General features: G+C 44.2%; 1 protein-coding gene across 1 annotated transcript in view; it reads right to left on the bottom strand.

The window, feature by feature from the left end:
- The window catches only part of LOC142107440 (IgGFc-binding protein-like), a 60,270-nt gene extending 48,723 nt beyond the window's left edge, over positions 1–11,547 (bottom strand). The window contains exons 1-5 of the mRNA XM_075190874.1: positions 11,461–11,547; positions 8,635–9,208; positions 4,668–5,263; positions 1,242–1,809; positions 557–1,152 (exon numbers count right to left, since the gene is read on the bottom strand). Coding sequence (XP_075046975.1) covers positions 557–1,152; positions 1,242–1,809; positions 4,668–5,263; positions 8,635–9,208; positions 11,461–11,547 — 2,421 coding nt within the window. The remainder of the gene's footprint in view (positions 1–556; positions 1,153–1,241; positions 1,810–4,667; positions 5,264–8,634; positions 9,209–11,460) is intronic.
- Between the last annotated feature and the right edge of the window lie 8,908 nt (positions 11,548–20,455).

Raw genomic sequence — 20,455 nt, forward strand, 5'->3', positions numbered from 1 at the left:
CACCATAGCAGAGTTTTCAAACTGAGTATGAGTAAATGAAAACCTAAGGTAGCCCTGGACAATCTGTGACTCTCAATTTGTTGTGAGACTACAAGTCACCGAATACACTAACAGATATTGCTTGGCTATCAGCTGACAAAGGATGCTGGGGCTTGTAGTTTCACAACACCTGTAGTCACAGGGTGTCCAGGTCCGACCTAAGGAATAACTATCCGTGTACTGTAATGTGTCCTTATTGCCACACAATGCAACATGGGCATTATTGTTTGGGGATCAATTTTTAGAAAAAAGTCATACAGAAAGGTAGAGCCAATATTATCCTTATCTTTAAAGTAAATTATGGAATGGTTTAGCTAAGGTTAATAGACAAAAATAGAATCCTAATAAATGAACAGTTATATTAAAAGTTAACTTAAATAAAGTGAACATTAAAGTGAAATAACAAACATGTGAACAATGGGAGAAGACGTAAAATTGACAATTGTAGGTGTAAACTGTTATATAATTATGTAAACATACAACGTGGGCTTAATCAGTAGTCCCATGTCAGACATACCTTAATTTTACCATTTACGTTGTATTGAAGAATTAAGATATATCCATAAACTTCAGCAGAAACCAGACTGATAAGAGCAACCAATTCTGAAAGCCCTTTTTCTTTTTTTGCATTGATGACAAACTCTTTCAAATTAGAATTAGTTGTGATCGTCTTAGTGAGCGTGTAGGTGCAGGTTCCTTGAAATTGGAAGGACTGACCATCGAATGACATGTAGTAGGAAGCGCCTGTTGCAGAGCAATTTGCAGAACCCATTGGGTAACATTTTCTGACCCCATCCATGACTTTACACTCTGTATTGACTTCGCAGGTGAAAGACTTGCACTCAACCAGCCCAGACTCAGTACATTCACATTGTTGTTTGCACAGGTCATCGGAGAAGAATTTTTCACCTGACTTGTAATATACACCCCCATAAGTGCAGCCACACTGATTAACAGGTACACAAACATCTCCACTAAGAATAAATCCATCATCACAGAAACAACCCTCAGAACATAAAGTGTTACAACCAACAGGAGTAGAAAGACTGAAGCATGTTGGAGAACATACAGTTGCACACAACTCATAGTGGCTGTTATTATCACATTTAGGGCCTGCAAAATGGAAAAAGAACTTTAATGCACTGTAGTGTAAAATAATTTCAAATGATACAAGATGTAAGATATGAAGATGTTACACTTACTGCAGAATGTGTCAGTTCTCCATTTGTTAACAACTTTACCAGCGGCTTGACAAGAGGTGACATAGCTGGCTATGATCTTACACACAATATCCTCTCTGTCATTGTAGAAGCAAGCGTCAAACACACAGTCCTGAAAGCTTCCTTCGGGATCTATTTTCTCATGACAATCACGGAAAGGTCCATCTTTGTCAACTAGCATGCCACATCCCGTTTTACTAGCTCTGTAGACATTAGCCATCTCTGCCAGTTTAGGGCATTTCGCTTTATCATCATCCGAACATCTAAGCGTGTTTTTTACTTTCCAGCTTTTCCCGAAGATTATTGGACCTCCAGCATCACTGCCATCCTTCATTACAAATTCATTTTTCTTATTACCATCAAAAGTGCCACAAAGACCACATAGAGCTCCTGCATATGCCTGTGGGACTGTGACTGAAATTCGACTATCCCAGTTGAAAGATATTCTTAAACCAAATATTGTCTGAAGTATGACATTAGAGCCCTGCCTGTCGATAGACATCTTACCATTGTCAGGATAGAAAGGCAGGTTCATCAAAATCCCATTCAGCTGGAAGAAGGATGGTAAAAAAAAAAGAAAAGTCATTATAACAGGATTTTGTCAGATGTGTTTTTCATCAGTGAAATGGTTATCAATCACTGCTATAAAAACAATCTACTACCATAATTTTAACTTAAATTGAGATATATTTCATTAAACAAAAGCACTTTCATATTATCATTCGCCAATCTTTGGGTTCTGAGCCAAAACATGGCTCACCATGTTTTTTTGGAAAGGGTTCTGCGATGGGTCTATGCATGTACCCGATGGTAACCATTCCTCTCCTTGTCACGGCTCCCATTTATTTAGCTTCTTACCTTGTATGGGGCATTGTAGTATCTAATTTTCTTGGAGTGGGGCGCTGTGGTGTGACATCTTAGCCCGGTGCCGCATTCCCTAGCCCATTACCCAACAAAGCTAACGGCTGCAACCTCTCCATATCATGGGCTGCCACTCAGTGTGGGGGTGCCGAAGTGAATGTAAAAACACAGAATGACTGACGCTATGGCCAATTTAGCAAACTGATTGGAGGTCAGATGCGAAGTGCTCTAAATAAGCAACTCCCCCCCTCTGCCTGGTTGTTATTCCACGAATACAGACAGCTTGTTCCGTTAACCACCTATGCAGCCATGTAGAATTGTAGGTGTTTAAACCAATTGCACAGCATTTAAACAGCTTACCTCAAATGTTTTATTTACTAAGAAAAATGTTGATGGAGAACCCTACTTGCCTACTGATAAGCATTTGCCCTCCTCTATCCTGATCATAAATAAGCCCTTAAACAAAAGCAGGAAGCATCTGAATGGACTTGGGATGTTGAACTGGGTAACATTCCTTACAATTACGAACTACTAGTGGAACCTGATTGGTCCACTATATCCCCTATCTAACCAGGTGCCACTTTCAGTATCCTCTATCTGTTGACAACTATTTGAATATTAATTGCAGATTCCAATCATGCAGCACTTGCTGGTCTCATAAAATAGTAGTTACTAAGTGTTGCTTATCCAAACCTCCCAACAATTATTAACTTTTATTTGGGACATACTGTGCGGTCCCTTAACATGGAGGTATGGCCGCATCATATTGGAGTTGTGCCACATCACCCCAGAAACACCAGGTCAAACCAAACCTCCTTCCCCATCCCCTAAAATTACCCCTTCAATGCTGCATATACCTGGTATGCATGGCAATAAATGGACATCATTTAGTGGAACATATCTCCAACATGTCCCAGAATCTGAATAAAAGTCTTTATACATGGGACAGTGTGACATTTCCCTCTAATCAGCAATCTTCCACCTAAATCAGGACAGTTGGGAGGCATGACTTACATAATATAAGTTAAGCAAGTGTCCCAGGGGAGAGACTCACATCAGACTTGTTCCTGGGCACCCAAAGCTCATTGATGCGCGTGGGGAGCGAAGGCTAGCCTGATGGTCCAATCCCACAGAAGAGCTACTGTAGTAGAAATTGCTGAAAGATTAATGCTGGCTATGATAGAAAGGTGTCAGAACACACAGTGCATCGCAGTTTGCTATGTATGAGGCTGTGTAGCTGCAGACCGGTCAAAGTGCCCATGTTGACACCCCATCGCCGAAAGTGCCTATAGTGGGCATGTGAGCACCAGAACAAGACCATGGAGCAATGAAAGAAGGTGTTCTGGTCTGATGGATCACATTTTCTTTCACATTATGTGAATGGCCGTGTGTGTGTGCATCGTTTACCTGGGGAAGTCATGGCACCAAGATGCACTATGGGAAGAAGGCAAGCCGGCAGAGGCAGTGTGATACTCTGGACAATGTTCTGCTGGGATCCTTGGGTCCTTGCATTCACGCACCACCTACCTAAACATTGATGTAGACCAAGTTTACCCTTCATGGAAAAGGTATTCCCTGATGGCAGTGACCTCTTTCAGCAGGATAATGCACCCTGCCACACTGCAAAAATTGTTCAGGAATGGTTTATGGAACATGACAAAGAGTTCAAGGTGTTAATTTGGCCTAAATTCCCCAGATCTCAATCCGATTGAGCAACTGCGGGATGTGCTGGAAAACCAAGTACAAGGCTTGGAGGTCTCAGCTCACAATTTACAGGACTTAAGGGATCTGCTGCTAAAGTCTTGGTCTCAGATACCACAGGACATCTTCAGAGGTCTTGTGGAGTCCATGCCTTGACGGATCACAGCTGTTTTTTGGCGACACGAGGGGAATGTCATTAATTTTGTTTGTCAGTGGTTTTAATGTTGTGGCTTAACTGTGTATATTCCTGCTGGGGAGCTCACTAGGTAATTATAAGTTAATGGTACAATTCTCCAGTCACTTTTTAGGAGACATTTTGTTACATTTCAGAGAACAGGTGGTTTGTAAACTGTTGGTCTTTGGAAATACAACATTGAATGTCACCTCTGACATAAAGTGTTATGTGTTATTCAACATCACAATGAAAGGCTGTAAGTTAATTTTACCATTTTCCTTGGTTTGTTTCTTCATGCCACTGTTAAGGATTTCAAATTATGCACAGTGTCATGGACTACCATGGCAACCTCAGTCACACGGCACATGAGAAGGGAAGCTTTGGAAAACCCCTCTGAGCTCTATCTGCTCTGTGTACGGTATATTCTTCTCCCTCTACATGGCATGCAAAGAATTAAACTGGCAGCCATATTTTGCACGATGCAGAGGGATTTTGAAAAGGAAATCATGATTTGTACGGGGACAGACTCATGTATAAAATATATTTAACTTTCTAAGTGAATAACAAGATATGTAAAACTTTGCTGTGGGATTGCTGTTTTAATAATCTTTATTTTGAGCTATTGTTTTATTTATAGAATTTTTAAACTATGACAACGTTGAAGAACTAACCTCAATCTTGCCCGGATTCTGGCGCCTGATCATTATGCTGAGACCATATACATCTGTTTTGAATCCAGAGGTGTAAGCAACCAGGTTGTTGGCTCTATTTTCATTCTCAACATAGATCTGGAAGTCCACCAGATCTCCGGCATTCTTGCAGACTCCTGAAAACAGGTAGGTGCATGTCCCCTGGAAGTTATAGTTAAGATTGTCATAGGTGGTATAATGGGGATCACCTGAAGCTGTGCATGTACCATAGGATTTGGGGTAACAGTCCTGGATGCCGCCGATCACTGAACACATTTCGCTAGGCCTGCACTGATAACTTTTACAGTCCACAGTCTTGGTGGCGGAGTTGCACGTGCACAGCTTCCCACACTTAGTGTCGCCATAAAACTTTTCATTTAAGGCATAAAGTTTCCCCTCAAAGATGCATCCACAATTTCCCTTTGGTATACATTTTCCGCCATCAAGCACAAACCCACTGTTACACTGACAGGTCTCCATACACGATGAAGAAGAAGATGAGGGTATGGCTGCATTGTTACATGTCAGAGGACAGTCACCACATAGCTTGTACTGACTGTTGGCAGGGCACTGCAAAGCTAAGAACGGGACAAATAAGGTTAAAAAAAGTTTTTTCTTTAATGAAGTTTATGGCACAGAAAAAAAAATATATGCATAGTATATGAAACCTCAAAAAGGATTTGATATATTATAGAGATGGATGAAGTGTACTATGTTGTCATTACTGGAATGTGATAAGAGCTTTGTTAACTTGGAATATAATTAATTGCATGCTGTCTGTCATTTGATTTCTTGTGTCCCTTACTTAATAATACCGGTAATACTTTATATATTGTAGCACGAGCATACTATTGCTGAAACACATGCAAACAACTTTTAGCTCTTTACTGAGTTTTATTGTCAGGATGATAAAGATATTTGACACCAATCAGATTCCTCATGCTTTCTTGAACTTCTAAACACTAACTAGACAAAGACTAGCCAGCTTCCCCAACATTGGACTTTCTGAACAATGAAACAAACAAGGTTTTATACATGACACTCCTCCCACAGCCCTAGCTTGACACACCCACTTTCCATTTAAGAGGAAACGCCTATCAGCTGCTCTGTTTGCTCTGACTTCAGAAACACCCTGTCAGTTTACTGTGAGAAAAGACATTTCAAACCATGAAAGTTAAACCAAACTTTAAACTATTATTTGTCACACATTTGTTCTTAACCTGTTTATCTTTAAACTAAGTGCATTGCTGATGGCATGTTTTCTCTGCCATTTGCCAGCTAAATGGCCTCCCTTTTTTTACTGTATATAGTGCCTTTCTCCCAAAAGGGCTCAAAACAGTTTGCTGCAGAAGTTGAGGCAAACTTCAGGGTTTGAGCAGCTGTTATTGTATGAAATCCTTTGCTTCAGTCTCTGCACCCTTGGAGCTTACACACACACTAGGGTCCCTTTTTAGAGAAGTCCGTTAACTTAGTAGCATGATTTTTTATGGTGTGGGAGAAAACCACACAAACACAGGGAGAACATGCAAACTCCACACAGATAAGGTCAGGGTAGCAATTGAACTCATGACATTTGACCCTTCATGCCCCAGTTTGACTGGTTAAGATTAATATTAGTAGTGTAACCCTTAGGTAATATAAATACAAAGAAACTGGTGCAGTACACAAACTGTAGCAAGGTATGTGCCAGATCTTGTATGGGATCCATTTAGAATTTTCTGCAATAAGACTGGGTGCAACAAAATTTTGGTCTCTTAAAGGTATTTTTGATTTTGAGAAATGTGCTTCTTTGAAATGTGTTGCGTTTTGAGTGACACTGCAAACAGAACACATTATACTACCATTAAAGTTAGCAGTAAATTTGGCTAGAAGGGAAAGTTTTGCACCTTAGCAAAACCATATTGAACTGTTGGGGAATGGGGTAAATGTAAATTGTCTTTTTGCACCATTTTGGTGGCACACATTTTGCATGTGCATGTTTACTTTGAGTTGCACATTTGTACTCCTCCTTACCTTAGCAGGCTTGAGATGGCGGCATCCTATGTTCCTCAGATTGGGGAACTAGGCTGTGACATCATAGTCAAGCACCACAAGCCCAGCATGACACCGACATTGAGGAGCAGCAGCCACCAACTTTCACCACCGGCTGGTCCTTCTCAATGTCATTGGCGGGGGCTCCATGTGGGTGTAAAGCAAGGGCATTAAAAAGACTGGAAGAGCGGCATTATGGTAATAATTCAGGAGTTTAGGTGCCCTCCAACCATTGCCACCTTAGACAACCATCTCATTTTGCGTAATGATCGTGTTACCCCTGCTACAAGAGGTCCATTCTGACCCCATGGAATGTTTATATAGTACACCACACTTCTATTGGTAACCACACCTGGCCCCACTTTTCCGTCAACCTAAATATGATTGCAACAGTAAATATGAGCTCAGAGGAGGAAGCATGAGCAAAAAGCCTCACCTACCTGAAATTGCTTGCATAGGTTTAACAGTAACTTCAGGGTTCACAGTCACATATTATCAGCTCTTATTTATTCAACTTATTAGCCTGGGAAGCATTGGTAGTGTGGCAACACAAGAAGGCACATACCCCATTTTTCAGAATGGCACTTACTGTGGGCATTCAAGAAGACTGAGCCCACAGGTTCACAACAGAACTTGTGCTATCCCGCCTGATTTCTGCATTACTCTCCATTTTCCCTTCTAGGTAGATGGGTTTTTACCGGACCAGGTAAGTACCTCTGCACTGATCACGGAGCTGGCCATACTGATCACCATTGATTAGGCAAGGTAAAATTATGGTCAACATTTACAAGTCATTTGTGTAATCATCTATATTAGTCAGAGAAATAGAAGCACTTGCGACTCTGTGAATTTTATCATTATAGCTGGTATATCATTAGTACTAGCTGACTTTATTTAAACTGGTTTAATCCTAGTAATTCAATTGTTAAGTAAGAATTATCAAGGTTAAGTTATTTTTCTGAGGTATGCAAATACATTGACAATATTACATTACTACTGAAGTCTGCTGTCTGCCCTTTAGTCATTATCAGCTGGTTAATGTAAGGTAACAGTACTACTTAATGACTAAATTATTTTAGAAAGAAAACTAGGTGAATTGGATGGAATAGAAATAAAGGACAGTGTCCTCACACCCAAGTCCTGCATATAGTCAGTATGCCACTTGTTTCATAGGAAAGGTTGATCTTATTAATATGTATCTGGCCAAGTTCATTTTCTACTTCCAAATAATATTTTACTTAAATTAATTTCATCCTTCCAGTTTTGTCTTCGGTGTACCAATTAGAGTCAATTCAGGCCATGATCTCTACATTGGTCCTATTGGGACATAGGCTGTTAGTCTGGATGGAACATTGACCAGTGAGGACTGACGCCCAAATCCACAAATGTATTATGTGGGAATCCAATGGGACAGGCAACAGAAGTGGTTGAATCAATAGGGTCATTGAGATACATAAAGGAGTTACTAACTCCATGAGTGTATTTTATGCATGTGGATGGTATATGATTAGAATTTCCTGATTAAATGAATTTCAAAGCAGCTAATAAGACATTTGGACTTGAGATATTTTACTGGGTATCATAATTTTTAGTTACATTTTGTGAGTTCAGGGCGGAGAGCTTGGGAATTGATGCAAAGTCAGTAAGGGTAATGTTTTACTCATGTTTACATAGAACCCCACTAAATTTCAGTTTTAGCACAGGTTCAGTCTTTTACTTTGCTCAGTTTATTGGTCTACATAAATGTTTTCAGTTGAAAATTCTATGAAAAATTAGTTTGTTAAATTAGGAAATACAAAAGTTTTCTGTAAAGTTAAATAATTGGCATTCTTACTGAATAAGATGTAATCAAATAGTGATATTACAGCAAGTTGTTAATAAATCAAATAGAAATTAATGAGATAAGACTTGAACTTACGACATCCGGACAGATTTCTCCATTCATAAATCGGAATATTGTATCTCTGGCAAGCAGAGGCATAAGTTGCTAGGTTTTGGCACAGCAACTGCTTGGATCCTCCATTTAAGCATACATCATACACACAGTTGTCTACATAAATTTTTGGGTTGACTTTGGAATGGCACTGACGGAATGGGCTATTGTTTGCATCGGAAATGCGTCCACACCATGTGTTGCTCTCATATACTTTCCGAAGGTTCTCAGGGCAAACCTTACAGTCCCCATTACAAGTGTTCCAACATGATCTGTCTCCATCCTCCACTTTCCAACTCTTGGCAAAATCAACCAAATTACTTGACTGAGAGGAAGATGGTGTGCCCAGGTCATCTGCAGGATTCTCATTGAAGTAACCACACATTCCACAAACATTTTCAAAGTAACTGCTGGAAATAAATATACGTAGAATGGAGTTCCAGTCATAGTGGACCCTCAAATAGAAGTCAGTCACAATGTAGATGAAGGTGCCAGACTGGTAGAGATTAACCCTGCCATTGTAAAGTGTCAAGGGAAGGCGTTGACGTTGATTGTTCACCTGGAAGATTTAACATAGCTCAATAATGAGAACATAGTATTACATGAAACACGCACCAAACTAAAAAAGCTTTTGAATATTTGACGCAAGTCAGTGAGTACAGGTATTTAAACCATGCAGGCTCCATCAACAATTGCAAAATATTTATATCTATCACCAAGCCATTCAACTGATCAAAAACACTGTACTGAAAGTACAGTTAAGGTTCTATTAAGAGCTGATTTGGCATACAACCTTAACTAGCCCCAATGCAAGAATATGCTAATGCCATTCATAAAATGACGAGTGACATAATTAATGATGTCACTGTTGACACCTCTCTTCCTCCCACATCCTCTTCCTAATTGCCAGGGACATAACTCCCAACCCGGCCCTGTCATATTCCCATTCTTTCCTCTGGCTATTCCTCCTCCATCTGAAACCTGGCCTCCAGCCTGTGCTCCAAAACTCCAGCCAACCTCATCCACACCTTCTCATTTCCCACTCTCCCTTTCTCCTGTGTTCTCTGGAATGCCAGACCTATCTGCATTAAACTCCATTCACAATCTCCATCTCCAATTTCTTCAACTTCCTTTCCATTACTGAAAAAAAGACTCTTATGTTCTGACACCACCACTCCTGCTATTCTCAATTAATGGGGGCTCTCATTTTCCTACACTTCCATATCTGAACGCCGGTGGGAATACTTCTCCCCCCCCACTGTACTTTCTGGGCTTTTCCCTGTCTTCACAATACCTTGATAACTTTGTTGTCTGGCTGCCCCACTTCCTATACTTGTATCGTCCCACCCTTATTCTGGGTGACTTCAATATTCTTATTGATAATGTCAGTAATGCTACTACCAAACTTTTCTCTCTCTCCATTTGTCCTCTCAGTGGACTTTCTCTCTAACCCACTGTAATGGTCACTGCTCTGGTCTGTCTTCTCCCACCTTAGTGCTGTCTCCTACTTTACCAACTCAACCTCTCATTCTCTGACTGTCACCTCCTTTCACTCAGCCTGTCCCCACTTCCTGTTCCTCTCAATCACTTAAATCCACACTCACCAGGTATAATCACATATTTGGCCCTACCATCTTTTCCATATTTGACATTCCCCTCTTCATTAACTAAACTTGCTTGCTGTAATCAGTCTCTCACACCCTACAATTGCACTCTCACCAATGCCCTTAACTTTGCCACCCCAGCCACCACTCTTAGCTTCCCATGATTCAACCACCCACCATGGCACTCCAAACAGACATATTAAATGCAAAAGTGCTCCTACATTGCTGATCATCACTGGAGGAAATCTCACACTGACTTCATCTACTTGAAATTAATTATTCTATCCTATAGCTCTACAATCTCTCTAAACAATTGTCGAAGCTTACAGAAATTGTGAATTGAAATAAGAGCAGCAGGAATGTCTGGATATGCCAGAGCTGAAATAGAGCAATACCAGGAATACACTGGAGTTGATGTTGGAACATATATTAGGAATACACTGGAAGTGATGCTGCAACAGATACCAGAAATACAATGGAAGAACAAATAACAGTAATATACTGGAGATGATGCTGGAACAGAAACCAGAAATGCTCTGGGGAACAGATACAAGGAATATACTGGAGCAAAATGTTCAATGTAGCAGAAGCTAACTTGACTAAAAGATCTGGCACCACTCAGCAGTGCCAGCTGGTTTAAGTAATATGGGGGAAATGAGGGGGTGGAGAACAGCAGCAGCATTCTGTAAAAGGTGAGTGTGCCTGCACCATCATCCAAGATGGCACCTGTTCAGAGCTTGGAGCACTGGGACACCAGATCATTGCCCACTCGGAAGCTCAACCAACAGGACCTGGATAAAGACGGAAGGTGGTTTGCGCTCCCTTGTATCAGTGTTGTGCAAAGAGGGCTGCCTGGGGGTCCAGGATAGTAAGGGATAGTCCCACCCCTTAAACAATATAGCTTGAAAGTAAAAAACTGGGGTCCCATTGGCGCACAAAGAAAGGTGTAGAAATTAGCAATGTAAGACCCTACCTAGTATTTTATTACTGATTGGGTCAGCAATATAACATAAAAACATGCAATGTAAATAAACAGTATCACAAAGCTTGGGTTGCAACCTTGTAAGTAAATCTTATATGACATAAATGTGGATAACCAAGGGAACAGGCATTAAATTATCTTGCACAGGTTATAAATGCAGTAATCTTGCCAAAAGTTGTTGGTTCCTAATTTGGAACTAAAACGTCTGTTATACTAGGGTCTTACATTGCTATTTTCTACACCTTTCTTTGTGCCCCATTTTTTACTTTCAAACAGGACCTGGATGCTTGTACCAGACCCCAGTAAGTACATCGGAGGACCTGGAACATAACATGTCCCCTTTGCCTACAAACTATTCTAAAGCTTGTCTACAACAACCACATCTGGTTCATCTCCTATCGCTCCCTCTTCAATCCACTACAATCTGGCTTTTGTCCTCTCCACTAAACTGAGACTGCCATTACTAAAGTGAAAATCGATTTCTCATCCAAGTGTCACTTCTCATCCTTCTAGACCAGTGTTGGTTAACCTGCGACACTCCAGGTGTTGTGAAACAACAAGTCCCAGCATACCCTTCCAGCAATGAGCTGCTATATATTGACAAAGCATGCTGGGACTTGTAGTTTCACAACACCTGGAGTGTCACAGCTTAGCCAACACTGTTCTAGACCTCTGTGGCTTTTAACACCATGGAACACTCTCTTCGTGACATCATCCCTGGTTCTGCACCTAGAGAATATTTTTATATTTTCATTTGGATAGTATTTATTTCAATGAAACAATTACACTTTTTTTGATCAGTAATTTTTTTATTTGGCACTACAAGTCCCAGCAGTCCTAGGATGCCAGGGAAGTTCTATAAGCATCACCATGCTCTGGCAGTCATAGGTATTTCACTTTTAGCTCTACAAGCATCAGCATACTCAAGCAGTTTATGGCTGTCTGAGCTTGCTAGGAATGCCACAAAAAATGCTGATTTCTTAGGCTGGGTACACACTATAGGGTTATCAGACGATTATCTGGCCAATCATACGATAAACGACTGTTCAGCCCAATATTGCATTAGTGCGCATGCTCCAATGATGAACGTTTAACACTCTAAAGCCCATTGTATCGTTTGATTTGACTTTTAAACCGAACTAAAAAACTCATTCATCGATAGAACAATGTTGTTCCAATTCTGCAATGTGTATGCACTCACGTCTGGCAGTGTCCACAATCTTTTCAGCTGATGGTTATGACAGATGAAGAGCACAGATCTGAAGGTAAATTGTGTTAAGTGTTTTTAGTGTGTACACATGAATCAGCTGCTGAACAAAACATTTTTTTTTTAGACGGTAAAATCGTTAAGGATATTACATCGAGAGAAATTTCGTAGTGTGTACCCAGCCAGCAGCTCACTCTGTGGGGATCGTGGGATATTTTTAGAATCACCCCCTTCTCTTTTTTCCCCACATTTTTTTACTTTTCTTGCCTACAGACAGAGATTACCCCACCTATTTTATTCCTCTCCTTTCTCTCTCAATTCTACAGGCAGCTAAACTATCATCTACACAGAGGTTATTTAATTTTTATGTTATAACCTATCATAAAAATTAGCCACAGAACCTGCAGTGCTGCGCAAGCATGCTCTATTTTTGCAGACTGCGAGCATAAGGGATTTGCCTTTCTAATATGAATGTCCCATTTCCCCACCAGTTGAAGCATGAGGATCAGTCGAACAGGTATCATTATTCTAGGGTCTCCAACTAGTCCCCAGTACCTTGGTGTGTATTTATGCTCCCAACCAAGGTCAGACTCCCTTTATGTCTATGCTGTTTCAGGTCATTGGGTAAGATGCACAAAGACGCATCATTCTAGGTGGAGATTTTAACTTGGCACAAATGATCTCTGCAAATTCTGTGTGTTTCTGAAACCAGCTAAATCTAATTCTGCCATCCTTAATTTGCCTGGATCAGATGGGTTTTGATCCAAGATGCCAGGTTTCAGGCAACACCAACTTTGCAATTCAACTAATATATCAGGTTCAGCAGAACAAATTTCCTACCTTGATTATGGCTGCTGTTACTGAAAATTGCCTTTGGCCATAGAACTCCTGGACTCATGGGGATTCTAAAGGAAATTAATCAATGCTTCTGCTCTTTACCTTAACCACTCCATGACCATCTTGGCTAATTGCAGCACCACTTCTTCCTTTAAAATTTCCAATGGCAATCAACAGGGTATTATTATTATTATTAATCTTTATTTATAGGGCGCCACTAGGTGTCCGTAGCGCCTTACAGGGACAAACAAAATTACAATACGAGGTGAGACAGCACAGAACAGTAAACAATAATCACAGTAACTCAGTGAGCTCAGGGCACAGCTAGAGAGGTGGGGGAGGGGAGAGGGGTAGGTCTGCCAACAGCGGCACCTAGGAAGGAGGGCACGGAAGAGAGGGAGACCCCCAGGGGGAAGAGGAGGGAGCGAGAGGGGATGGGGGAAGGGGGTCCTCGAGGAGGAAGGCTAGGTAGCTGGTGAGCAGAGTTAAAAGTGGTGGAGACAGGAGGAGAGAAGACCCTGCTCAAAGGAGCGTACAATCTAAGGGGTGGAGTAGACTGACAGAGAGACACGGGGGAGAGAAGAAGAGAAGAAGAAATGGAGGATAAGGATAAGGGAAGGGGAATTAAGGGGAAGAGTCAGAAGAAAAGGAAGTTAAGTGGGAGACTGGAAAGCTTTAAAAAAAAGGTGGGTTTTTAAAGCCCGTTTGAAACTGGACAGATTAGGGGAAGTTCTGATGGAGGGAGCTTGTTCCAATGGAAGGGGGCAGCACGGGCGAAGTCTTGGATATGCACGTGGGAGGAGGTGATCAGGGGGGAAGAGAGGCGACGGTCATTGGCCGATCGGAGAGGGCGGGATGGAGCATGAGTAGAGAGGAGGGAGGAGATGTAGGGTACTGTGGAGTTGGCGAGGTCCTTGTATGTAAGAGCTTGAACAAGATTCTGAAGGGAAAGAGGAGCCAGTGAAGGGATTGGTAGAGGGGGGAGACAGAAGAGGAGCGGCGAGAAAGGAAGATGAGCCTAGCGGCTGCGTTAAGTACAGATCGAAGGGGAGCGAGGTGAGAGTGGGGAAGGCCAGTAAGGAGGAGTTTGCAGTAGTCCAAGCAGGAGATGATCAGAGAGTGAATAAGACATTAAGTGGCATCTTGGGAAAGGAAGGGCCGGATGCGAGCAATGTTACGCAGCTGGAATCGGCAGGATTTAGCAAGAGAGAGAATGTGGGGGCCAAAGGAGAGAGAGTAGTCGAGGATGACCCAGAGGCAGCGAAGTTGGGGGACAGGGGAGATAGAGGTGTTGTAGACGGTGATAGAAAGGTCAGAGGGGGGCGAGGTGCGAGGTGGAGGAAAGACTATAAGTTCAGTTTTGGCGAGGTTAAGTTTGAACGAGAGGACATCCAGGAGGAGATGACAGAGAGGCAGGCGGACACCCTAGAGAGGAGGGGAAGGAGAGAGATCGGGAGAGGAGAGGTAAAGTTGAGTGTTGTCAGCGTAGAGATGATAGTTGAGGCCGTAGGAGCTGATGAGTTCACCCAGGGAAGAGGTGTATAGAGAGAAGAGTAAGGGTCCCAAAACAGAGCCCTGAGGGACCCCAACTGGAAGGGTGGACGGGGGGAGAGAGATCCAGAGGTGGTGATGGAGAAGGAACGGTCAGCAAGGTAAGAGGTGAACCAGGACAGGACTGGGCCGGAGAGGCCAAAGGACTGAATGGTGTGGAGGAGGAGGGGGTGGTCGACGGTGTCGAAGGCTGCAGAGAGATCAAGGAGGATGAGAAGGGAGTAGTGGCCCCTGTCTTTAGCCGAGAGGAGATCATTGGTGACTTTAGCCAGGGCAGTTTCAGTGGAGTGGAGGGGGCGGAAACCAGACTGGAGAGGATCGATGAGGGAATTTTCAGAAAGGTAGGAGGAGAGACTCTCAAGAATTTTGGAGGCAAAGGGGAGAAGAGATATGGGCCGATAGTTAGAGGGAGAGGTGGGGTCAAGATTAGGTTTCTTGAGAATGGGGGAAACGAGAGCATGTTTGAAGGAGGAGGGGAAGATGCCGGAGGAGAGGGAGAGATTAAAGAGATGAGCGAGGTGGGAGCAGGTGGTTTTCAGAAAGGTAGGAGGAGAGACGGCTACAGACGAGCCTCTCAAGAATTTTGGAGGCAAAGGGGAGAAGAGATATGGGCCGATAGTTAGAGGGAGAGGTGGGGTCAAGATTAGGTTTCTTGAGAATGGGGGAAACGAGAGCATGTTTGAAGGAGGAGGGGAAGATGCCGGAGGAGAGGGAGAGATTAAAGAGATGAGCGAGGTGGGAGCAGGTGGTGGGGGAAAGGGAGCGAAGAAGGTGGGAGGGGATGGTATCCAGGGGACAGGTAGAGGGGGGGAGGATGAAATGAGAGAGTGGACTTCCTCACCCGTGGTAGGGCGAAAGGAGTGGAGGGCAAGGTGGCAAGGGGGGGAGGACGGAAGAGTGGGGGGGTGGACGAGGGAGTGGAGGAGGAGATTTCAAATCGGTTGGTCTCGATTTTAGAGGAGAAAAAGGAGGCGAAGTCAGAGGCAGTCAGGGAGGAGGGGGTAGGAGGAGGGGGTGGGGCCAGGTGAGTGCTGAAGGTGGCGAAGAGGCGGCGGGGGTTAGAGGATTTGGAAGAGATGAGGGATTTAAAGAAAGATTGTTTAGCGAGTGAGAGGGCAGAGCTGTGGGATGAGAGGATGAATTTGAAGTGGAGGAAGTCAGCCAGGGAGCGGGATTTTCTCCAGTGGCGTTCAGCGGTATGGGAGCATTTTTGCAGGAGGCGGGTAAGTTTGGTGTGCCAGGGTTGGGGTTTGGAGCAGCGAGGGTGGACGGAGTGGGCAGGGGCGACCGCATCCAGAGCAGAGGTGAGGGTGAGATTGTAGAGGGAGACCGCCTGGTTGGGGCAGGACAGGGAGGAAAGGGGAGAAAGGAGAGTATCAAGAGAGGAGGACAGAGTGGCCGGGTCAAGGGCGTCAATGTTGCGTATGGATAGAGTAGGTTTGGGCAGGGGGAGGGGAGCAGGAGAGGAGGAGAGAGAGAAGGAGAGGAGATGGTGATCGGATAGAGGAAAGGGAGAGATGGAGAAGTCAGAGAGATTACATAGGTAGGAGAAGACAAGATCAAGGGAGTGGCCAAGGCAGTGGGTAAAGGAGGAGGTCCATTGGGTAAGACCAAGGGAGGAAGAAAGGGTGAGCAGTTTGCAGGAAGCACGGTCAGAGGGATTGTCAATGGGAAAGTTAAAGTCACCGAGGATGATGGAGGGGAGGTCGGAGGAGAGGTGGTGAGGAAGCCAAGCAGCGAAGTTATCAAGGAAGAGGGAGGTGGGGCCAGGTGGGCGGTAGACGACAGTAACACGGAGATTGATGGGGAAGAAGAGGCGGATGGAGTGGGCTTCAAAGGAGGAGAAGGAGAGGGAGGGTTCAGGGGGAATGACACGAAAAGTACAGGAGGAGGATATGAGGACGCCCACTCCCCCACCTGGGCGGGCACGAGGTCTGGCGGAGTGGGTGAAGGAGAGGCCACCATAGGAGAGGGCAGCGGGGGAGGCGGTGTCAGAGTCGGAGAGCCATGTTTCAGTAAGGGCGGGAAGGTTAAGGGAGGTGGATAAAAAGAGGTCATGGATAGCAATCAGCTTGTTGCGGACTGATCTAGCGTTCCAGAGGGCACAAGAGAAAGGGGGAGAGGAGAAGGGAGAAATGGGGATAAGGTTAGCAAGATGGGCCGAGTGTGGGGGAGGTCTGGGAGGGGCAGGGGAGGTAGGGCGGGGGGAGAGTATGGGTATGGACCGAGAGCGGGGAGGCATAGTAGGGAGAGAGAGGGGGGTGATGGAATGGAGAAGGGCAGAAAAGAGGGTGGACGGAGGATGAAGGGAGACCAAGAGCAAGGGGGGATGAGGTCGGTAGAGAGGCCTAGAAAGATGGAGCCAAAGATAAGGCAAGGAGGGCTAGGAAGAAAAACAGAAATTAGGGTAGGGAAGGCAAGGAGTAACAGAACAATGAGATAAAGGAGATAGAGAATAACAGGTAAGAATACTACCAGGGAGACAATAGCGATATGGGAGACAATGGCAAAATGGAAGACAATGGCAAAATGGAAGACAATGGCAGAATGGAAGACAATGGCAGAATGGAAGGCGAACAAAGTAGGGCGAGGAAGGGATGGACAAAAAATGGAGAAGGACTGTAGTGGGCTAAAGACCAGAGTGGAATGGGAAGGTAGTGTCAAAATGGAGTACAGTAAGCATAAAATAACATTGGAATAAAAATAAAATCAAATGCAGTGAATAAAATACAATAAAATGAACTAAATAAGAGAAGGTAAAGGTGACCAAATGGTAAAGTAGAAATGAGAAAGAAGGTACAGTGAAAAGAGCAATACACTGTAAATGAGATGAAAAATGCAATGAGAAATAGAATGAAAAATACAATGTAACAGGAGAATGGAAGACTAAAGAGAGCAGGTACCAGGCGATGAGGAAGGAGATCGCAGGGAACGAGCGAGTCCAGGCAGATCACGGGTCACAGGTAGTAGTTGGAGGGACAGTGATCTAAGGGAAACCGAGTTCAGGCTGGATGAGAGGTCCGGGGAGTCACAGAGAGCAGGAGACCAGGAGACCCAGAGTCACAAAGAGCAGGAGACCAGGTGATGAAGGACCAGGAGAGCCCAGAGTTCAGGAGGACCAGCGATCAGGAGGGCCAGATGAGACAGCATTGGAACATCAGTGGGAGCAGCAGGACGGGAGACCCAGAAGATGGAGCAGCAGGACGGGAGACTTGGAAGGAGCAGCTGGAATCCACATGCGGAGACCCAGGAGAAGATCATAAGGACCGGAGAGAGCAGCAGCGTCGTCCCGGAGGAGAGTAGAAGAGAGGGCCACAGGACCGGAGACAGCCGGAGGACCAGGACCGGAGGCAGCCGATGAAGGAGCAGCAGCAGAGGACGGAACAGCGTCGTGGAGGCAGAAAGTGGCCACGTGGTCAAGACTGCAGGCGTCCAGCGGAAATGGAGTCAGAAGGGCAGCGGGAGTCGGCAGCAGGAGAGCCAGAAGGCAGCGTGGCAGATGGACCGGCATCAGGTAAGAGCACCACTGAGTGGGCAGGTAGTAAGAGGTGTCTGGGGAGTCAGGTGGACAGCCGGGAAGTTGGCACAGGTCAGGGCGGAGGGGGAGGCCGGAGAGTGATGCCGAAGCCGCGGCCTGGGGTGAGGAGAGTTGCCGGGGAGGGTTAGAACACCCATCAGCCTAGTTCCCCGTCAGCAGCAGTCGTCAGCAGCAGGGGAGGCAGACATCTCCGTGGACAGTGCGGGAGCCAGAGGGGGTTCCTAGCTGGGCTCCGACGGAGGGCAGGAGAGCGTGTAGGACACATCTGACCTGTTCCGCAGCAGGAAGCATCAGAGTATAATGAAACAAATGAGGGGTAACCTATCAACCCCCGTAATCTTTTCCCTAGTTATTAAAACATTAGTGAATATAATAAGATTGAATTCCAATATGTCTGGAATTAGTGCATTTGACATTGACCGCAAGATAGCACTTTATGCATGTGGTGAGCACACCACATGCATAAATAACTTTTTTGTATATTGAGCATATGCTATTGGGTGCTGAAAGTGGGTGTTACTCTGCCTTGTATGTACTTGGTCACTGCTCCCGTGAGACACAAGTTGCAAGTGAAAACTTCTACCTCCACCTCATTCAGCATTGTCTGCTGATCTGGGAACATCATTGCATGGACCTTGCGTGGCCGCAAACAGAGTTTGAACTAGCTAGAATGTATTTTCTATATTCATTTATTTTGGTTATGTGGATGGAAAGTTTAATACAACTCCTTTATCTATACTATCTGAATAATTGTACTTGTCACCAGCTTGGTCTTCCAAAACTAAGAATTATATTCTACTGTATCTACAGTTAGGTCCATATATATTTGGACACCGACAACATTTGTTATTTTAGCTGTTTACCGAAACATATTTAACTTATATATAATGAATATGGGCCTAAAGTGCAGACTATCAGCTTTAATTTGAGAGTATTCACATCCAAATTGAAGGAAGGGTTTAGAATGTACAGCTGTTTAATATGTAGTTCCCTCTGTTTGGATGCCCCAAAAGTAATTGGACAATTTTACTCAAAAGCTGTTTCATGAACAGGTGCGGGCTATTCCTTCATTATTTCTTTATTAAGCAGACAAGACTTGGAGTTGATTCCAAGTGTGGCATTTACATTTGGAAGTGCTGTCAAAGGAGCTCTTATTACAAGTGAAACAGATGATCCTTAGACTGCCAGGGGCAAACGCAGGATTCGATGAGGGGGCTTTCCACGCCACGATACCAGTGGGCGTGACCAGAATGTGTAGGGGCGTGGCTACAAACACACATGGGTCAAACACACAGACACGTAAATTGTCCCATACACAGACAAGCACAGACTCACATATACACAAACACGTAGACATGTAAACTGCTACATACACAGTTAAGCACAGGCACACACATACACAAACACACACAGGATCAAACACACAGACATGTAAACTGTCATATAAACAGACAAACACAGACTGACACACATACACAAACACACACAGGATCAAACACAGATATGTAAACTGCCATATACACAGATATGTAAACTGCCATACACACAGACTCACACATACACAAACACACACACAGGATCAAACACACATACATGTAAGCTGTCATACACATACACACACACACACACACACACACACACACACACACATTCTTACCTTCTTCTGCTGCCTCCTGCATTACACCCATGCTGGCTGTGTGGGAGGAAAGGGCGGAGCCAAACTGCCGGCAGAAAGCTGTGCTCACACAGCAGGGGACTAACGATCCTCCCAAGCTACAAGCAATAGTGGCTGATCCCGGGAGAGGGGCTAGCCACTGTAAGCATACAGCATCCCAGGTAGGACAGGGGTTTCTGGGGACTAGGAAACCCCCCCTGGGTGCGCCCCTGACTGCACAAAACAAATATAATACATCAGAGAAAACTGGACCCTTAGGAGTAGCTTAATTAACAGTTTTGTACATTCTGAGAAGAAAAAAACACATTGGTGAGCTCAGCACTACAAAATGTCCAGAAGGTCCATGGAAGACAACATTGGTGGATGACTGCAGGATCCTTTCCATGGTAAAGAATAACCCTCTCACAACATC

Source organism: Mixophyes fleayi, chromosome 11, assembly GCF_038048845.1.
Source record: "Mixophyes fleayi isolate aMixFle1 chromosome 11, aMixFle1.hap1, whole genome shotgun sequence".
NCBI lineage: Eukaryota > Metazoa > Chordata > Amphibia > Anura > Limnodynastidae > Mixophyes > Mixophyes fleayi.